At 33.8% G+C, this 16,165-nt stretch overlaps 1 protein-coding gene across 9 annotated transcripts in view; it reads right to left on the reverse strand.

Annotated features, from left to right (window-relative positions):
• FER (FER tyrosine kinase) overlaps nt 1-16,165 on the reverse strand; it is a 485,340-nt gene that overhangs the window by 361,277 nt on the left and 107,898 nt on the right. For 7 of the 9 annotated variants that reach the window (XR_001824818.2, XM_017527225.2, XM_017527227.2 and 4 more), the window contains one exon: nt 14,338-14,437. Coding sequence is in view for 8 of the 9 variants with exons in the window: in XM_017527225.2 (XP_017382714.1) it covers nt 14,338-14,437 (100 nt within the window). In the remaining variant the exon portion in view is untranslated. Of the gene's footprint in view, nt 1-7,327; nt 8,069-8,500; nt 8,539-14,182; nt 14,438-16,165 lie in introns of those variants that run through there. The other 2 variants (XM_037737992.1, XM_017527234.2) reach the window with 2 other exon arrangements.

Here is a 16,165-nt window from a genome sequence, read left to right on the forward strand (position 1 = left end):
CAATCAGGCATTGCAGAAGAAAGGACTGCTACACTTTTAGACATAGCCATAGAAACCAGCCAAAATGAAACAGAAAAAAAACAAAAGGGGAAAAAAATAAACAGAGCATTAGGAGTCTGTAAGAGAACTACAAGCAGCCTAATGTATGTGTAAGTAAAGTCTCCGAAAGCAAACAGAAAGAAAGGGGGATACAGAAAATGTATGTGAAGAAATAATGGCTGAAAGTTTTCCAAATTTGATGAAAACTAAAAACTCAGATACAAGAAGCTCAAAAACTGCAAACATAAATTAAAAACTTTTTAAAAGCCTACAGCAAAGTAAATCATGATCAAATTGCTTAAAACCAATGATAAAACATTAGAAAAAAGAAAATCTTAAAAGCTGTCAAAGAAAAACGAAATGTGCAGAGCAACCAAGATAAGGATTACAGATTTCTTTGCAACAAGGCGTTGGAGAAATATCTTTAAAAACATGAAGGGGTAAAAATCTGTTAAAATAAAATTCTATATCCCCCAAAATATATTTTTTAAATGAAAGGGAAATAAATATTTTTTCCGACATACAGAAGCCTAAAGAATTCATTACTTGCAGACCTATATTACAAAAAATGTTAAAAGTAAGCCATTCAGGCAAAAGTAAAATGATACCAAACAGAAATAGAGACATAGATAAATAAATGAAGAATGCTGGAAAAGATAAGTACATGGATAAATATATGAAATATTTTGTTTATTATTGAAGATAATTTACTATTTAAACAAAACAAAAACATTAGCAATGTAGTGTGTAGTTTATAACGTAAGCAAAAGTAAAATATATAAAAAATATCACAACAATAGCACAAAGACAGGAAAGGAAGAAACAGAACTATCCTACTATAAGATTCCCATACTATATATATGGTATATATACAAAGTGGCATAACACCACTTAAAAGTATACTATGGTAAATTACATATAAAACAAAATATTAGAGCTAACAAATCACAAAAGAGATAAGAATCTTCAGGAAAATGTTCAATTAATCCAGAGAAAGGTAGACTAAAGGAAAAGTGAAATACAGAATACCTGGAATAAAGAGAAAACAAACTGCAAAATGACAGATTCAACCTAACATTATAAAAAATTACACTTAAATATTGGTCTAAATGCCACTAATTAAAAGGTGGGGATTATCAAGAAACGAAAGCAAGAGATAAGTTGTTTGTAAGAAATCCATTTCAGAAACAAAGACTGACAGACATGGTGGCTCATACCTGTACTCTCAATACTTTGGGAGGACCAGGAAGGCAGATAACTTGAGTTCAGGGATTTGAGACTAGCCTGGGGAACATGGCAAAACCATATCTCTATAAAAAGTTAGCTGGACGTGGCAGCGCATGTTTGTATTCCCAGCTACGCAGCTGGCTGAGACAGGAGGATCACTTAAGCCCAGGAGTTTAAGGCCGCAGCAAGCTATGATTGCACCACTACTGCACTCCAACCTGGGCAACAGAGTGAGATCCTGTTGTAAAAAAATATAAAATTAAATTAAAAAGGAAAAAGAAAAAAAGAATATATTATGTAAACACTAATCAAAAGAAAGCTGGAATGGCTATATTAATACCAAACAGAATAAATAACAGAGCAAAGAATATTATTACCAAGCATAATAAAGGTCATGTCATAATAATAAAGTAGTGAGGTCATCAAAAGACTATAAAAATCATAAATGTTTACATACCAATAATAGTTTCAAAACACATAAAGAAAAAAACTGATAGAACTACAAGAAAAAATAGACAAATCCACAATTATAGTTAGAGATTGCAATATCCTTCTCTCAATAATTGATACAACATATAGACAAAAAATCTGTAAGAACATAATAAATTTGAATAATACTATTAAATAACTGGACCAAGTTGACAATATAGATCACGCCAAAGAACAATAGCAGATTACACATTCTTATGAAGTGCACATAAAGCACTTACCAAAATAAACATTTACTGGCCAAAATAAAGTATTACATAAATGTGAAAGAAATAAAGTAATAAAAAAGATTCTCAGACCACAATGAAATTAAATTTTAAAAAATTTAAAAACTCTACAAAAATGATAATAGACAACATTCTTCTAAATAACCCATGAATCAAAGAAAAACAAATAAAAAACACAAAGGAAATTATAAAGTATTTTGACTGGAATAAAAATGAAAACACAATAAATAAAATTGATGGGATATTGCAAAAACAGTATTCACGGAACTTTATAGTGCCAAATGCTTGCATTTGAAAAGAAGATAGTTCTCAAATCAATGACCTCAGCTTCCACATTTAGAAAACATTAAAAGTGTAAACTAAGCCTAAAGCAAGCAGAGGAAGGAAATAAGAAGGATCAGAGCAAAAATCATTAAAGTAGAAATCACAAAAATAGAAGGAAAAAAAATCAATGAAGCTAAAAGCTTGTCTTTGAGAAGATTAATAAAACTGATAAACCTCTAGTCACAATGATCAAGAAATAAGAGAAAAAGTACTAACACCAATAATGAGAAAGGAAATGTTACTACACATTCTATAAATATAAAAAGGTGAATATATGAAATGGACAAATTCCTGAAAAGACAACCTACCAAACCTAAAATAAAAAGAAACAAACCCTAAGTAGCCTCATTTTTTTTTTTTCTTAAGAGACAATGTCTCACTTTGTTGTCTAGTCCGGAGTGCAATGGTATGATCATAGTTCACTATAACTTCCAACTCCTGGGCTCAAGCGATCCTCCCCTCTCAGCCTCCCAAGTAGTTAGAACTACAAACACATGCTACCATGCCTGGCTAAAATAGCCTTATATTGATTACAGAAAGTGAATTTATACTTTAAAAACTTATCCAAAAAGAAAAAATAAAAACAAGCAGATCCAGATGGCTTCACAAGTGAACTCCACCAATATTTAAGAAAGAAATAATACCAACTCGCTTTCCTGTTGTGGCCTGCGTGGTGTCGGCTCGTGGGTCTCAGAGACCTGAAAATTAAGAGCGTTTTTACGCCCCAGGGACCTCTCGTGGCGGCTCTGCGGCCATCACCATGCCACAGAACGAATATATTCAATTACATCGCAAACGCTATGGATACCGTTTGGATTACCATGAGAAAAAGAGAAAGAAGGAAAGTCGAGAGGCTCATGAACGTTCAAAGAAGGCAAAGAAAATGATTGGTCTGAAAGCTAAGCTTTACCATAAACAACGCCACGCTGAGAAAATACAAATGAAAAAGACTATCAAGATGCATGAAAAGAGAAACACCAAACAAAAGAATGATAAATGATATCATTTATCTCAATAGACACAGAAAGAGCATTCGACAAGATCCAACATTCATTCTAACACAGAAATAGAAAAAAAAAATCAGTTCAGTATGATTTTTTTTTTTAATCTTTAGAAAACTACAGCAAACTTCACACTTGAAGGTGAAAGACAAAATGTTTTATACCTAAGTTCAGGAACAAGGCAAGCCAACACCGTTTGCTCCTCTCACGTCTATTCAATATTATACTAGAGGGTCTAGGCAGGGCAATTAGGCAAGAAAAAGAAGGAGAAGGAGAAAAAAGTCATCTAGATTGAAAACATAAAAGTAAAACTGTCTTTATACATAGATAACATGATCCTATAAGCATAAAATCCTAAGAAATTAATTTTTAAAAACCAATTAGAAGCCAGGCACAGTGGCTCATGCCTATAACCCCAGCACTTTGGTAGGCCGAGGTGGGCAGATACTTGAGGTCAGGAGTTCAAGACCAGCCTGACCAATGTGGTGAAACCTTATCTCTACTGAAAAAAGTGTATATACAAAAATTAGCCTGGAGTGGTGGCAGGTGCCTGTAGTCCCAGCTACTCAGAAGGCTGAGCCAAGAGAATTACTTGAACCTGACAGACAGAGGTTGCAGTGAGCCGAGATGGTGCCACTGCACTCCAGCCTGTCAACAGAGCAAGACACTGTCCCAAAAAAAAAAGGCACTAGAATTAATAAACAAGTTCAGTAAGTCCACAGGATAAAAGTTAATATTCAAAAATCAATTATATTTCTATATATACACCAGCAATGAACAATCCAAAAACAAAATTAAGGAAACAATACTATCCAGAATAGCACCAAAAACAAAGAAATGTAAGACTTGCATGGAGAAACATTCCATGTTCACTGATAAGAAGACTCGATATTGTTAAGAAGTCAACTCTTCCCTACTTCATCTATAAGTTCAGTACAATCCCTATCAAACCCTAGCAGGCTGTTTTACACAAATTATCCACAGATCCAAAAATGTATATGGAAATGCAAAGGATCTAGAATATTGAAAACAACTTCAAAGAAGAACAAAGTGGGAGAGCTAACACTATCTGATTTTAAGAATTATAAAGCTATAGTGCTATGGTCTGAGTGTTTGTGTCCCCCTACAACTCATATGTTGAAATCCTAACACCTGCAAGGTGATGGTATTAGGAGGTGGAATATTCAGTGCGGTGACTGGATCATAAAGGTAGAGCCCTCATGGATGGGATTAGTGCCTTTATAAAGTAGGCCTAAGGAAGCTCCTTTGCTCCTTCTACCATGTGAGGACACAGGGAGAAGGTGCCATCTATGAACCAGAAAACAGGCCTTCACCAAACATAAAATCTACTGGTGGTTTGATATTAGATTTTCCAACCTCAAGAACTGTGAGGTATAAATTATTCTTGTTTTTAAGCCACCCAGGTTATGGTATTTTGGTTACAGCAGCCCAAATTGACTACGACATAAAGACAATCAAAATAGTGTCATGCTGACATACACACAGACCAATAGGTCAGTGGAAAATAATCCAGAAATACACTTGCACATATATGGTCAATTGGTTTTTGACAAGGATGTCAAAGCAGTTCAGTAGGGAAAGGACGGTCTTTTCAACAAATGGAGTTGGGAAAACTGAATATTCATGTGGAAAAGATAAATTTAAACCTTTACCTCACATCATGCATAAAAATTAAGCCAAAAGAGATCACAGACCTAAATGTAAAAACTAAAATTATAAAAAATTTAGAAGAAAACACAGGGGAAAATCATAGTGACCTTAAATTAGGTAAATGTTTATTAGCTGTAACACCAAAAGACAATTCATATAAGAAACAGTAAGTGAATTAGACTTCTTCAAAATTACAAATATTTGTACTTAAGTCACCATTAAAAAATACAAAAACCAAATGACAAGAAAATTTAAAAATCATATTTCTAATAAACAACTTATATTCAGAAAATACAAAGAACTCTCAAAAATCAATAATAAGAAACCAACTCAACTGAAAAATAGGCAACAGATTTAAACAGATACTTCACTAAAGAAGATATGAATAGCAAGCAAGCACACAAAACATGTTCAACATCATCAGTCACTAGGAAAATAAAAAGTTAAACTGGAATGAGATACCACAGCTAAAATCAAAGGCTGGTCATACCAAGTACTTCCAACATGTGGAGGAAAGAGCTCTCATGCACTAATAGAAAGAATGCAAAACGGTACAGATACTTTGAGAAAATGTTTGGTAGGCTTCTCAAAAGTTAAACATACCTCAATATATGATTTAGTCATTCCCCCTCTAGGTATTAATGTAAGAAAAATGAAACCGCATATCCATACAAATATTTAAACATAAATGTTCACAGTCATTTTATTTGTAATATTCCCAATACTGGGAACAAACCAAATGCCTATTAACAGGAAAACCGATAAGCAAACTGTAGGAGATCCATACAATAGAGTCGTAATGAGCAATTTTAAAAAGTGAACTACTGATACATGCAACAACATGGATGGATTTCAAAATAACTATTCTGAACAAATAAAAGCAGACAAAATAGAGTGCATACTGTATGTTCCCTTTTTAAAATATTCTCAAAAATAAAAACCAAACTAGATAGTGACAGAAGGGAGTTCAGTAGTTGCCTGGGGATAGAAGTTGGAAGATCTAGAGATGTGGAAGACAGCGATTACAAAGAGGCACTAGTAATCCTTCAGGGGCGAAAGACATGTTCATTATCTTGATTGTAGTGATAATTTCACAGGTGTGTACATATGTCAAAATTTATCAAAATAAATATTTTAAATATGTGCAGTCTGTTTTATGTTAATTATATCACAATCCCTGTTAAAAAATAAACAGAGTAGGAGAAATTCTTCTACATGGCAATTAAACACAATATATAATCCTTTATTTGGACCCTGGATCCAAAACAAACAAACAACACAAGGTTATAAGGGCATTTCTGTAATAAATTTGAAAACAGATTATGTATGTAATTTTATTAGTATATCAAAGTTTAATTTCTTAGGCATGTTAAATTGGGGTTGTGCTGGCAAATATAGTTCTTAGGAAATATATACTAGGTATTTAAAAGGAAATGTTATGATGTTACAATATACTTTCAAGTGGTTCATCAAAAGAAAACTTTACATATATACATATACATACACAAGCACACACATATATACATATATATATACACACACACACACACATATATATATATTCAAACATATATACATAGAAAGAGACAAAAACAGAGAGAACAAAAGCCCATGACAAAATTTTGGCAATTTGTGAATCCAGGTAAAAAGTATGCAGGAGTTTATGTTTTCATTTCAATTTTTCTATGGGCTTGGATATTTTTTTAATTGGGTAAAAATTTCATTTTATAAAAATTTCAACTCTCAGTGGCTTGAAGGTACGGTCCACATCCTTTTCACTTTTATATCTCTGACATTTACTAAACAAAAGAAATTCTTATTAAATGAGTGATTAAATGAAGGAATTAATAAATTTATTAGTATGTAAATATAAAATGGTATAGATTCAGAATAACTTAATATTGAAATAGTTGCCCCCAATGAGGATCATCTGAGACCTTTCATTTATTTTTTTGTTTTCCATAAGTTATTGGGGTACAAGTGGTATTTGTTTACATGAGTAAGTTCTTTAGCGGAGATTTGTGAGACGCTGGTGCACCCATCACCCAAACAGTTTACACTGCACCATATTTGTTGTATTTTATCCCTCGCCTGCTCGAACTCTTCCCCTCAAATCCCCAAAGTCCATAAATTGTTCTTATGCCTTTGCATCCTCATAGCTTAGCTCTCACACATCAGTGAGAACACTACTCAGGTTTTCCATTTCTGAGTTACTTCACTTAGAATAATAGTCTCCAATCTCATCCAGGTCACTGCAAATGCTGTTAACTCATTCCTTGTTATGGCTAAGTAGTATTCCACCATACGTATATATTACCATTTCTTTATCCACTCATTGACTGATGGACATTTGGGTTGGTTACACAATTTTGCAACTGTGAGCTGTGCTGCTATAAACATGCATGTGCAAGTATCTTTTTCGTATAACGATTTCTTTCTCTCTGGGTGGATACCCAGTAGTGGGACTGCTGGATCAAATGGTAGTTCTACTTTTAGTTCTTTAAGTAATCTCCACACTTTTCCATAGTGGCTGTACTAGTTTACATTCCCACAGCAGTGAGGAAGTATTCCCTGACCACTGTATCCACGCCAATACCTACTGTTTTCTTTTTTTTATTATTATTATGGCCATTCTTGAAGGAGTAAGATGGCATGACATTGTGGTTTTGATTTGCATTTCTCTAATCATTAGTGAAGTTGAGCATTATTTCATCTGTTTGTTGGCCATTTGTACATCTTCTTTTGAGAATTATCTATTCATGTCTATTCACGTCCTTAGCCCACTTTTTGATGGGATTTTTTTTGTTGTTGTTACTGATTCATTGTAGATTCTGGATATTAGCCCTTTGTTAGATGTATAGATTGCGAAGATTTTCTCCCACTCTGTGGGCTGTTTACTTGCTGACTGTTCCTTTTGCTGTGCAAAAGCTCTTTAGTTTAATTAGGTCCCAGCTATTTATCTTTGTTTTTATTGCATTTGCTTTTGGGTTTTTGGTCGTGAAATCCTTGCCTACGCCAATGTCTACTTTTCCTTCATTTCCTATGGTGAAATTCTTTATTTTTATATAATTATTGTGGAAAAATTCAAACCTATACAAAAGTAGAAAGAACTGTTCAATAACTCCATGTACCTAACAACTACTTTGAACAAACATCAACTCATGACCAATCACATTTCAGCTATACTTCCATCTACTTACTCCCTATTCTTTAGATTATTTTGAAGCAAATCTCAGATACCACATCATTTCAGCTGTGAATTTTTCTGCATTTACTTCAAAAATACAGAACCTCAAGAAAATAACTGCATTATCATTACCAAACCTGTAATGTAACAAGACTTTCTTAATATTAAATATCCTGTGTAAAATTTCTCAAATTATCTCATAATTTCAACAGTTGATTTTCCAAAAAGGACCTAAACAGCATCCATATACTAAATACCAAATACATACTAAATATATACTAAATACTACCAAATACATACTAAAATACTAATCCTTACAAATCTCAGGTACTTACTACATAATTTATTCCCACAACCAACCATCACTTCTTCACTGATAAGAAAAAGGAAAAACAGAAAGGAAAGCTGAGTATTTTGCACACCTTTGATCCAGAAAGACCTCCCACTCAGCTCTCACTCTCACCTGATGGTATAAAACAGATGCAGGTTCAGCAGCTATAATACTACTTTGTTACTCCTGACACAAACCTTCACTATTCATGATTTTTTAAATTAATTAACAGACTAAAACCCACATTAGAATTATTTCCCATGGACAACAACAGTATTGATGATAGTCGAAAGGACTTAAGGCACATCATGGCAACCAATACCTGAATTCCCCATATTTGCCAGAACCCCAGCAAACCTCTGGATATCTCCTAAGAGATAAATCTGAGACTATTATTTATTTACTAAATATACAATTAAAAAGGTTTTTTTTAAATAGATTATTTCCTTTATACGACTTACTGCAGATACAAGCGTTATGGATTCACAAAACTGTTTTATGGCTAAACCTAACCATGTGTTTAACCAACTAAAAGTATTCAGAATTTAATCTGCAATAGGAAGGTAAAATCTGTGTTCTGCATTTAAGTACCTGTTATTCTATGCTACTGTCAAGAAACACCTCTAACTACAATGCATTCACTTTTTACCAAAGAGACAGCCCTGAGCAAGAGGCTTTCTTTGCTCACTGCTTCAAGCCAGCATTACCTTAAAGAGTTCATGACTTTGGAAAGGGTTAAACATAAAAAGAGAAGGGTACCAGCAAAGTTTTTGGAATTGTTTTCCCATTCCCAGCTTTTTATTCCTTCTTTACACTATTCTCTGTTTCTTCTCTCAACCCTCCTTTCTCTTCCCAGCCGTCTGCTGGGCATTTTACAAATGATCGTCTGTTAACGTAAATTTGTTGCTGACAAGGATGATCAATGGATGCCGACCACTGGATAGAAAGTAGTTAGGGTATACACATGCCAATTTATCTCTCTGGAGTTACTTACCAATTTCATGGGGTAAAGGTACCTTCACAATGGAGAGATCTGGCAGTCACCACTTGACTTAAGTGATCAAACTTGACTGAGAACTAAAAGTAAGACAAGCCAACTTTACGTGCCTCTCAACAGGATGCAACATAAAGTATACATCACCATCTACGAGGCAGTCCTGTCAAAAACATTTAGCCTGAATCGAATCAAGCCCCTAGAACTATCCTTAAATTTACAGGAAATATAGGGGATAGATTAGGGACAAGTCAAACAGCAGTCATAAGAATGCAATCAGACCATCTCACATATGAGAAATTTTATAAGAAAACTGTCCTGGACTCTTGAGAAAAAAAAATACAACATCATGAGTAAAATATGGAGGACTGTTCTAGGTGAAAAGATTAAGAGTCTAGAGACACAACAATCAAATGTGGTACGTTTACTTTGATCAGATACTAGTTCAAAGCAACAACGAAGAAAGTGATGGACAGAAAAAAAAACTATTAGGCTGGTGCAAAAGTAACTGTGGTTTTTGATATTATTTTCAATGGTGAGAACAGCAAGTACTTTTGCACCAACCTGTATAAGTGACATTCTGGGGAGACTAGAATATGGACCAGATATTAGAAGATAGTAGAGAATTATTTATTGTTAATTTTATTAGACATGATAATTGCATTGCGGTTTTTAGAAGAATGTCTTTATTCTCAGCAGATACAAGCTAAAGCATTTACCAATCAAGAGTATGATGCCTGAAACATGTATTCAAATGATTCTGCCAATGTGGCAGAAGGTTAACAGTTGTTGAATCTAGTATGCATATTCACTGTCCCATACTTCTAATCTCCATGGTTGTTTTAATTTTTTTTTTTTTTTCAGTTGGGGGGAATTAGGGGAGGGACGGTGGGGGGTGGGAAGCTGGGGAGAGATAGCAAGGGGAGAATGCCAGATGTAGGTGATGGGGAGGAAGGCAGCAAATCACACTGCCACGTGTGTTCCTATGCAACAATTTTGCATGTTCTTCACATGTACCCCAAAACCTAAAATGCAATAAAATAAATAAATGGGGAAAAAAAAAAAGGTTGAAAAATAAAATGAGAGGCTCCTTGGTGGAGCTGAGAGTAGATGTTTTTTCAATCTGTGTAAATTAAAGTCAGTCCCGATAAAGAATGTGATTAACTACTTTTAGAAAATGGCATGGGGTTGGGGTAGCAGGCATTTCTCAGTGGCTTCTTCCTGCTTCCTGCTCTACCCATTCTTTTTCCCACTGGATATTTACAGGTACTTTCTATTCCCTTCTCCTCACTCAGAGCAGCCTTCAGGCACTTGACTAGCCTAACTCCTCACATCTGCTCTTTAAATCTGGACCAACTTGGTCCCTTTTAACTATTGACTTGACAATCACCTAGGATCCCTTTAATTTTTGGCTCATCTCACACTATTTCCTTCACCTGATTTGTGGGAGCGACAATCCTTCACCCATGCTTTGTTCTTCTTGGTCACCTCTTCTTACTCATTCTGAAAGAACATTTAGAGGCATTTGCATTTTTATTAAATCTATTAGAGGTGATTTTCTGTCTATAAGAAGCACTGACATGGTCCATGAACAGCTATGGGTAGGTACGTGTTTGGTAGTGATGGTAACAGCGACTGGGGGAATCCTTTACCACCTTTTGTACTTCTTTGTATCAAAGGGTCTTTGCTTCTAAAGTAAATGTTTGTTCAGAGAATGAAAAAAAAACACCTCTAAGTTATTAACTTCAGCTCAATAGGCTAAAATTATTTTGGTTGTCCTCAGCATGCATTATAAGTTAACAATCACTAGACTAATGTTCAAATTAGTCCAGGTCAATTTAAGACAAAATGCAATATACATTTGCTCCCTCAATATAGCACACAGCAATGCACATCATGTTTAAGGTCTATTATTTTTTAAAAATTTAAATGATGCTAAATTCATACTGCAAATGAATGTAACATTTTACATTATACTAAACATAAACTAGTGTTCCTTTGTATATAAATTTTAACATTCAAAATTTAAAATATTAGTTTAATTTATACAGCAGGGGTCAGGAGTTTGGAGTTTCAGCATTAACTCAGCCTTCCTGCTGGTTTACTACTACTACTGCTGAACTCCCAGCTGTAAGAACTGAGCCGTTGAATCCAAATCCATTTCTCGATCAAATATAGAATTTATCTTACTATAGGAATTATTTCCAGGCCTAGTTTCCCCAAGGCCTTGTCTTCTCCAATTGGATGCTCTATGTTAGACTGGTATTGTAAATACTTTTCCTAAGACCTTCCAATGTCTAAAGTAATGACTCTGGATCTGGGTAGCTACTGTAAGCACCCCACAGACTCTGGGGTCCATTCCAAAAGTCTCCTAATCTGGCCCATGTAGGTGAACTAAGGTTCTGACATAAAGCCTATATATGCTGGAAAAATTTGCCATTACAACTCAACATCCTCGTAAAGAGTAAATAACTCCATAAAACAACTCCTGTTTCCATAAAAACAGAAACAGTTTGAAACATAATTTTCAAAAATAAAATTTTATACTTTTTCATTTAAATATGAGTACAAACATAGTTTTAATTATAAAAGAAAAATGTACCTATCTTTCATGTGTGAAGTGAACATACAAATGCACTTATTTTTAAAATAACTATATATTCCGTAGGATTTAATGTGAGAAATCAAATTCTTGAAAATAGTAAAATACTATCACAAATACCTTTAGAAAGACAAATAAGCGTGTATAATTTTTTAAAAAATTCAAATACTTCTTAAAATTTGTTAGAAGTAGGGCCTTCAGATTCTTTTGTTGCCTTCCAACTATGACTACAATGCTAAATGGTGTTTCATCTGAATCAGAAGTAAAAAAGAATAATGATAATATTTTCTAATATAAGCATTAGGTACAAGAATTATTTAAAACTTTGACATCAGTATTAGATTTTACTTTAAAAAAAAGATATCATTAAAAACAGATCTCAAAGACTTGAGAGTAATTACATATTTCTTTTTCTTATTAATAATTCTCCAACAGACACAAACCTAGTGTGAAATACACAGCATAGGTGGATTATAATACCGTTTCTGTGGGTGAAGTTAGATACAGTATTTGCAATGTAATTTAATTAACTTGAGAATGCTAGCCAGGCATGAAGCAATGAACTTTATAAAATTAACTATTTTGCCAGATAAAGAAGTAATGTTTAATGTACAAAGTTATTTTTAAACTATTCTTGATGATTTACCAAGGGATCTCTTGTGAAAAAGCTAAATTTTGAAAGAGAATGAGAATTGAAGTCCTCAAGTAATTAAGTCAGATTGTAAGCTCCTTGAATGCCTGGCAAATATTGTTTTGAAGCTCAGTAGCTTAAAAATAGCAAGTCCCCAGTAAATATTTCTTGGTTATCTAAAGCACTCCTAAAATAACAAAGGAATAATAATTAGCTATCGAAAGTTTGAAAATCTACAAAATAATCACACAATGTTGGAACTTAAATCCAAGATTATCTGACTCTAAAGTCTGTGCTCTTTCCACTGTCATTTATTTCTTTGCTTCACTGAAGTAATTTAGATAATTTAAAGATAAAAGCTTTCAAAAGATATATCTACATAATCTCAAAGTCTTGGCTGAGTTACATGACACATAAGTAAGGCAAATGTGAACATGCATACAACTTCCCTAGTAAATTGTGGGGAGCAGGGGGAAAAGGAGACACAAAGTAAATGTTGGGAGTAAGACAGGGAGAAGGAAGAGAGAGAAGGGGGAGAAACAGGGAGACCAAGGGAGAGAAAGGAAGCTGGGAGGAAGAAGATAAGGAAGAGAGGAAAAGGAGAGAGAAAGGAAGGAGAAAAGAAAGAACTGCATTTAAATCAGTATCACCGCCAGCGTCCTGGGAATAACAACAATATTTTTATTATGCAAGATATAGCCAAAGAGAGGAGCTGTTTACTTCATTTACTATGACAAAATAGCAAGAGAATATTTAACAAATAAACAAAGAGAAAATGTATTAATAAAAGAGAAAGGTAAATTTCTCTTTTATTAAAGGTAAATTTACCAAAGGAAAATAGAGACTCTAATAAAGGCTGTATTTAGCTAGGGAGAAAATTAACAAAACAAAAAGAAAATTCCTCCAACTTTGATAAAGAAAAAATATATAAATAGGAACAGTTTAGGTACATTTAAACATAAGGAACATATTGCCCAATTATAGCAACAGCCAAAGAAGTTTCTATTCATAAACTATGCTTCATCTTTACTGAAATCTCACATTTAAAAATTTAGATATAAAATCACCTAAGTACTTAATAAGAAACTATGACAATAAATCTGTTTGAAACATAAATAATATGCTTCTCTTTCCATTTATTTTTAAGACTTCTTACGAAAATTTTAGGACAATATAGACACAAAGTTGAGCTTTTATAAAAAGAACATAATGCTATAAAATGATGTTGTGGTTTTAATGACTTTTAAATAATACATGTAAAGAAGAAGATTTTAAAGTTTCTAATAAATATACCCCTATTTTTCTTATTTAAGCACTCTGTAATTAAGTAAATATGGTGAAAGAGAGAAAAGTTTTAACAGTCTTTCAATTCTATTACACATGCTACATAATTCCATTTAGTATGAACTATTCAAAAATACTTTGAGTCATTTAAAGCAATGAAAAATTAATAAGACTTACTACACAGTTTGACAATTAGCCTATCTTGGCCTATTTTGAGTTTTTTATATGTGAAATGCTCTAAATGGAATCATTCCACTACTTACAAAGATAACTTTCTAATAGGAAGAATAAAAATCACCTAAGTAAACAATTTTAATAATTTTGCCTTACCTTTAGCTAAAGCTTCTTTATATTTCTCTTTGGCAGAATTCATTTCTTTTATTAATTGTCTATAGCTGGATTTTAATTTCTCCAATTCTGTTTTTGTAACCTGTCAAAGAAACAAAAAGTAGAAATTTTTTTTAATGTTTATATTTAAATTGCTCAATGAGAACACAGGGAAGGGAACATCACACACTGGGGCCTATTGGGGAGTGGGGAGCTAGGGGAGGGATAGCATTAGGAGAAATACCTAATGTAGATGACTGGTTGATGGGTGCAGCAAACCACCATGGCACGTGTATACCTATGAAACAAACCTGCACATTCTGCACATGTACCCCAGAACTTAAAGTATAATAAAAAATAAATTAAATTGTTCAAGAACTTAAGTTCCAAAACAATAACTGATGTGTATTTTACTACTTACAGATCAGAGTTGCTCTTTAATATGTAATTATAGAAAATAAACTACAAACATGTTTTAAAAATCATTACTAAATTCAATACCATATGAAAACAAATAAATTTATTAAAAAGAATAGCAAATCAGGCCAGGTACAATGGCTCACCACCTGTAATCCCAGCACTTTGGGAGGCTGAAACAGGTGTATCACTTGAGACCAGTTCAGGACCAGCCTGGCCAACACAGTGAAACCCTGTCTCTACTAAAAACACAAAAAATAAGCCGGGAATCCCAGCTGCTCGGGAGGATGAAACACAAGAATTGCTTGAACCCAGGAGGCAAAGGTTGCAGTGAGCCAAGATCATGCCACTGAACTCCAGCATGGCTGAAACCTGTCTCAAAAAAAAAAGTAAACAAAGAATACCACTGCCATTATCTAGATTTTTTTTTTAATTAACTTGGTGTGTGCAGAAATAGTTTCTGTAATTAAAAAATTTAAGATATTTATTATTTCTATGGAACAATGAAGCAAATGCAATTTAAGGAAAAAATATGTGTCTCAGATCTTGTCTACACTCTTCAAATTTGCCACTTGAGAAGATTAAAAAAGAGGAAGCATCAAAGCCTTGCAAAAGGGGTCATCAGCAACTTGCAAGATAATGTAAGGGCCCTTTTTAAAGAAATTCTGTATCACCAATGTTCTTGATGACACAGATAATGACACTGTGTGGATAAACAAAAATAACTGCAATATACATATAAATGGGTTCAAATCATTCTCCATTCAAGAAAAAACTCACTGGTTAACTTTGTAAAACTATTAGGTAAAAGGCTGATAGATATAAAACTTTTTTTTTTTTTTTTTTTTTTTTTGAGACAGAGTCTCACTCTGTTGCCCAGGCTGTTGGGCAGTGGCATAATCTCAGCTCATTGCAACCTCTGTCTCCAGTGTACAAGCAATTCTCGTGTCTCAGCCTCCTGAGTAGCTGGGATTATAGACGTGCACCACCACACCTGGCTAATTTTTGTATTTTTAGTAGAGACAGGGTTTTCACTGTGTTAGCCAGGCTGGTCTTGAACTCCTGACCTCGGGTGATTAATCTGCCTACCTTGACATCCCAAAATTCTGGGATTACAGGCATGATCCACCACACAGAGCCAGAAAACTTTTTAAATAGATTGATCAGGTTGACAACACTGGAACCAATTAGTCAAGATTCACATAATAAAAAGATAAACCGACATTATAAACCACAAGAAGTGTATACCACCATCTGTGATGTTTTTTTTTTTTTTTTTTTTTTTTAAGAAGAGTTTCACTCTTGTTACCCAGGCTACAGTGCAATGGCGCTATCTCGGCTCACCACAACCTCCGCCTCCTGGGTTCAGGCAATTCTCCTGCCTCAGCCTCCTGAGTAGCTGGGATTACAGGCA

The sequence above is a fragment of the Cebus imitator genome, unplaced genomic scaffold, assembly GCF_001604975.1.
Source record: "Cebus imitator isolate Cc_AM_T3 unplaced genomic scaffold, Cebus_imitator-1.0 Scaffold46, whole genome shotgun sequence".
NCBI lineage: Eukaryota > Metazoa > Chordata > Mammalia > Primates > Cebidae > Cebus > Cebus imitator.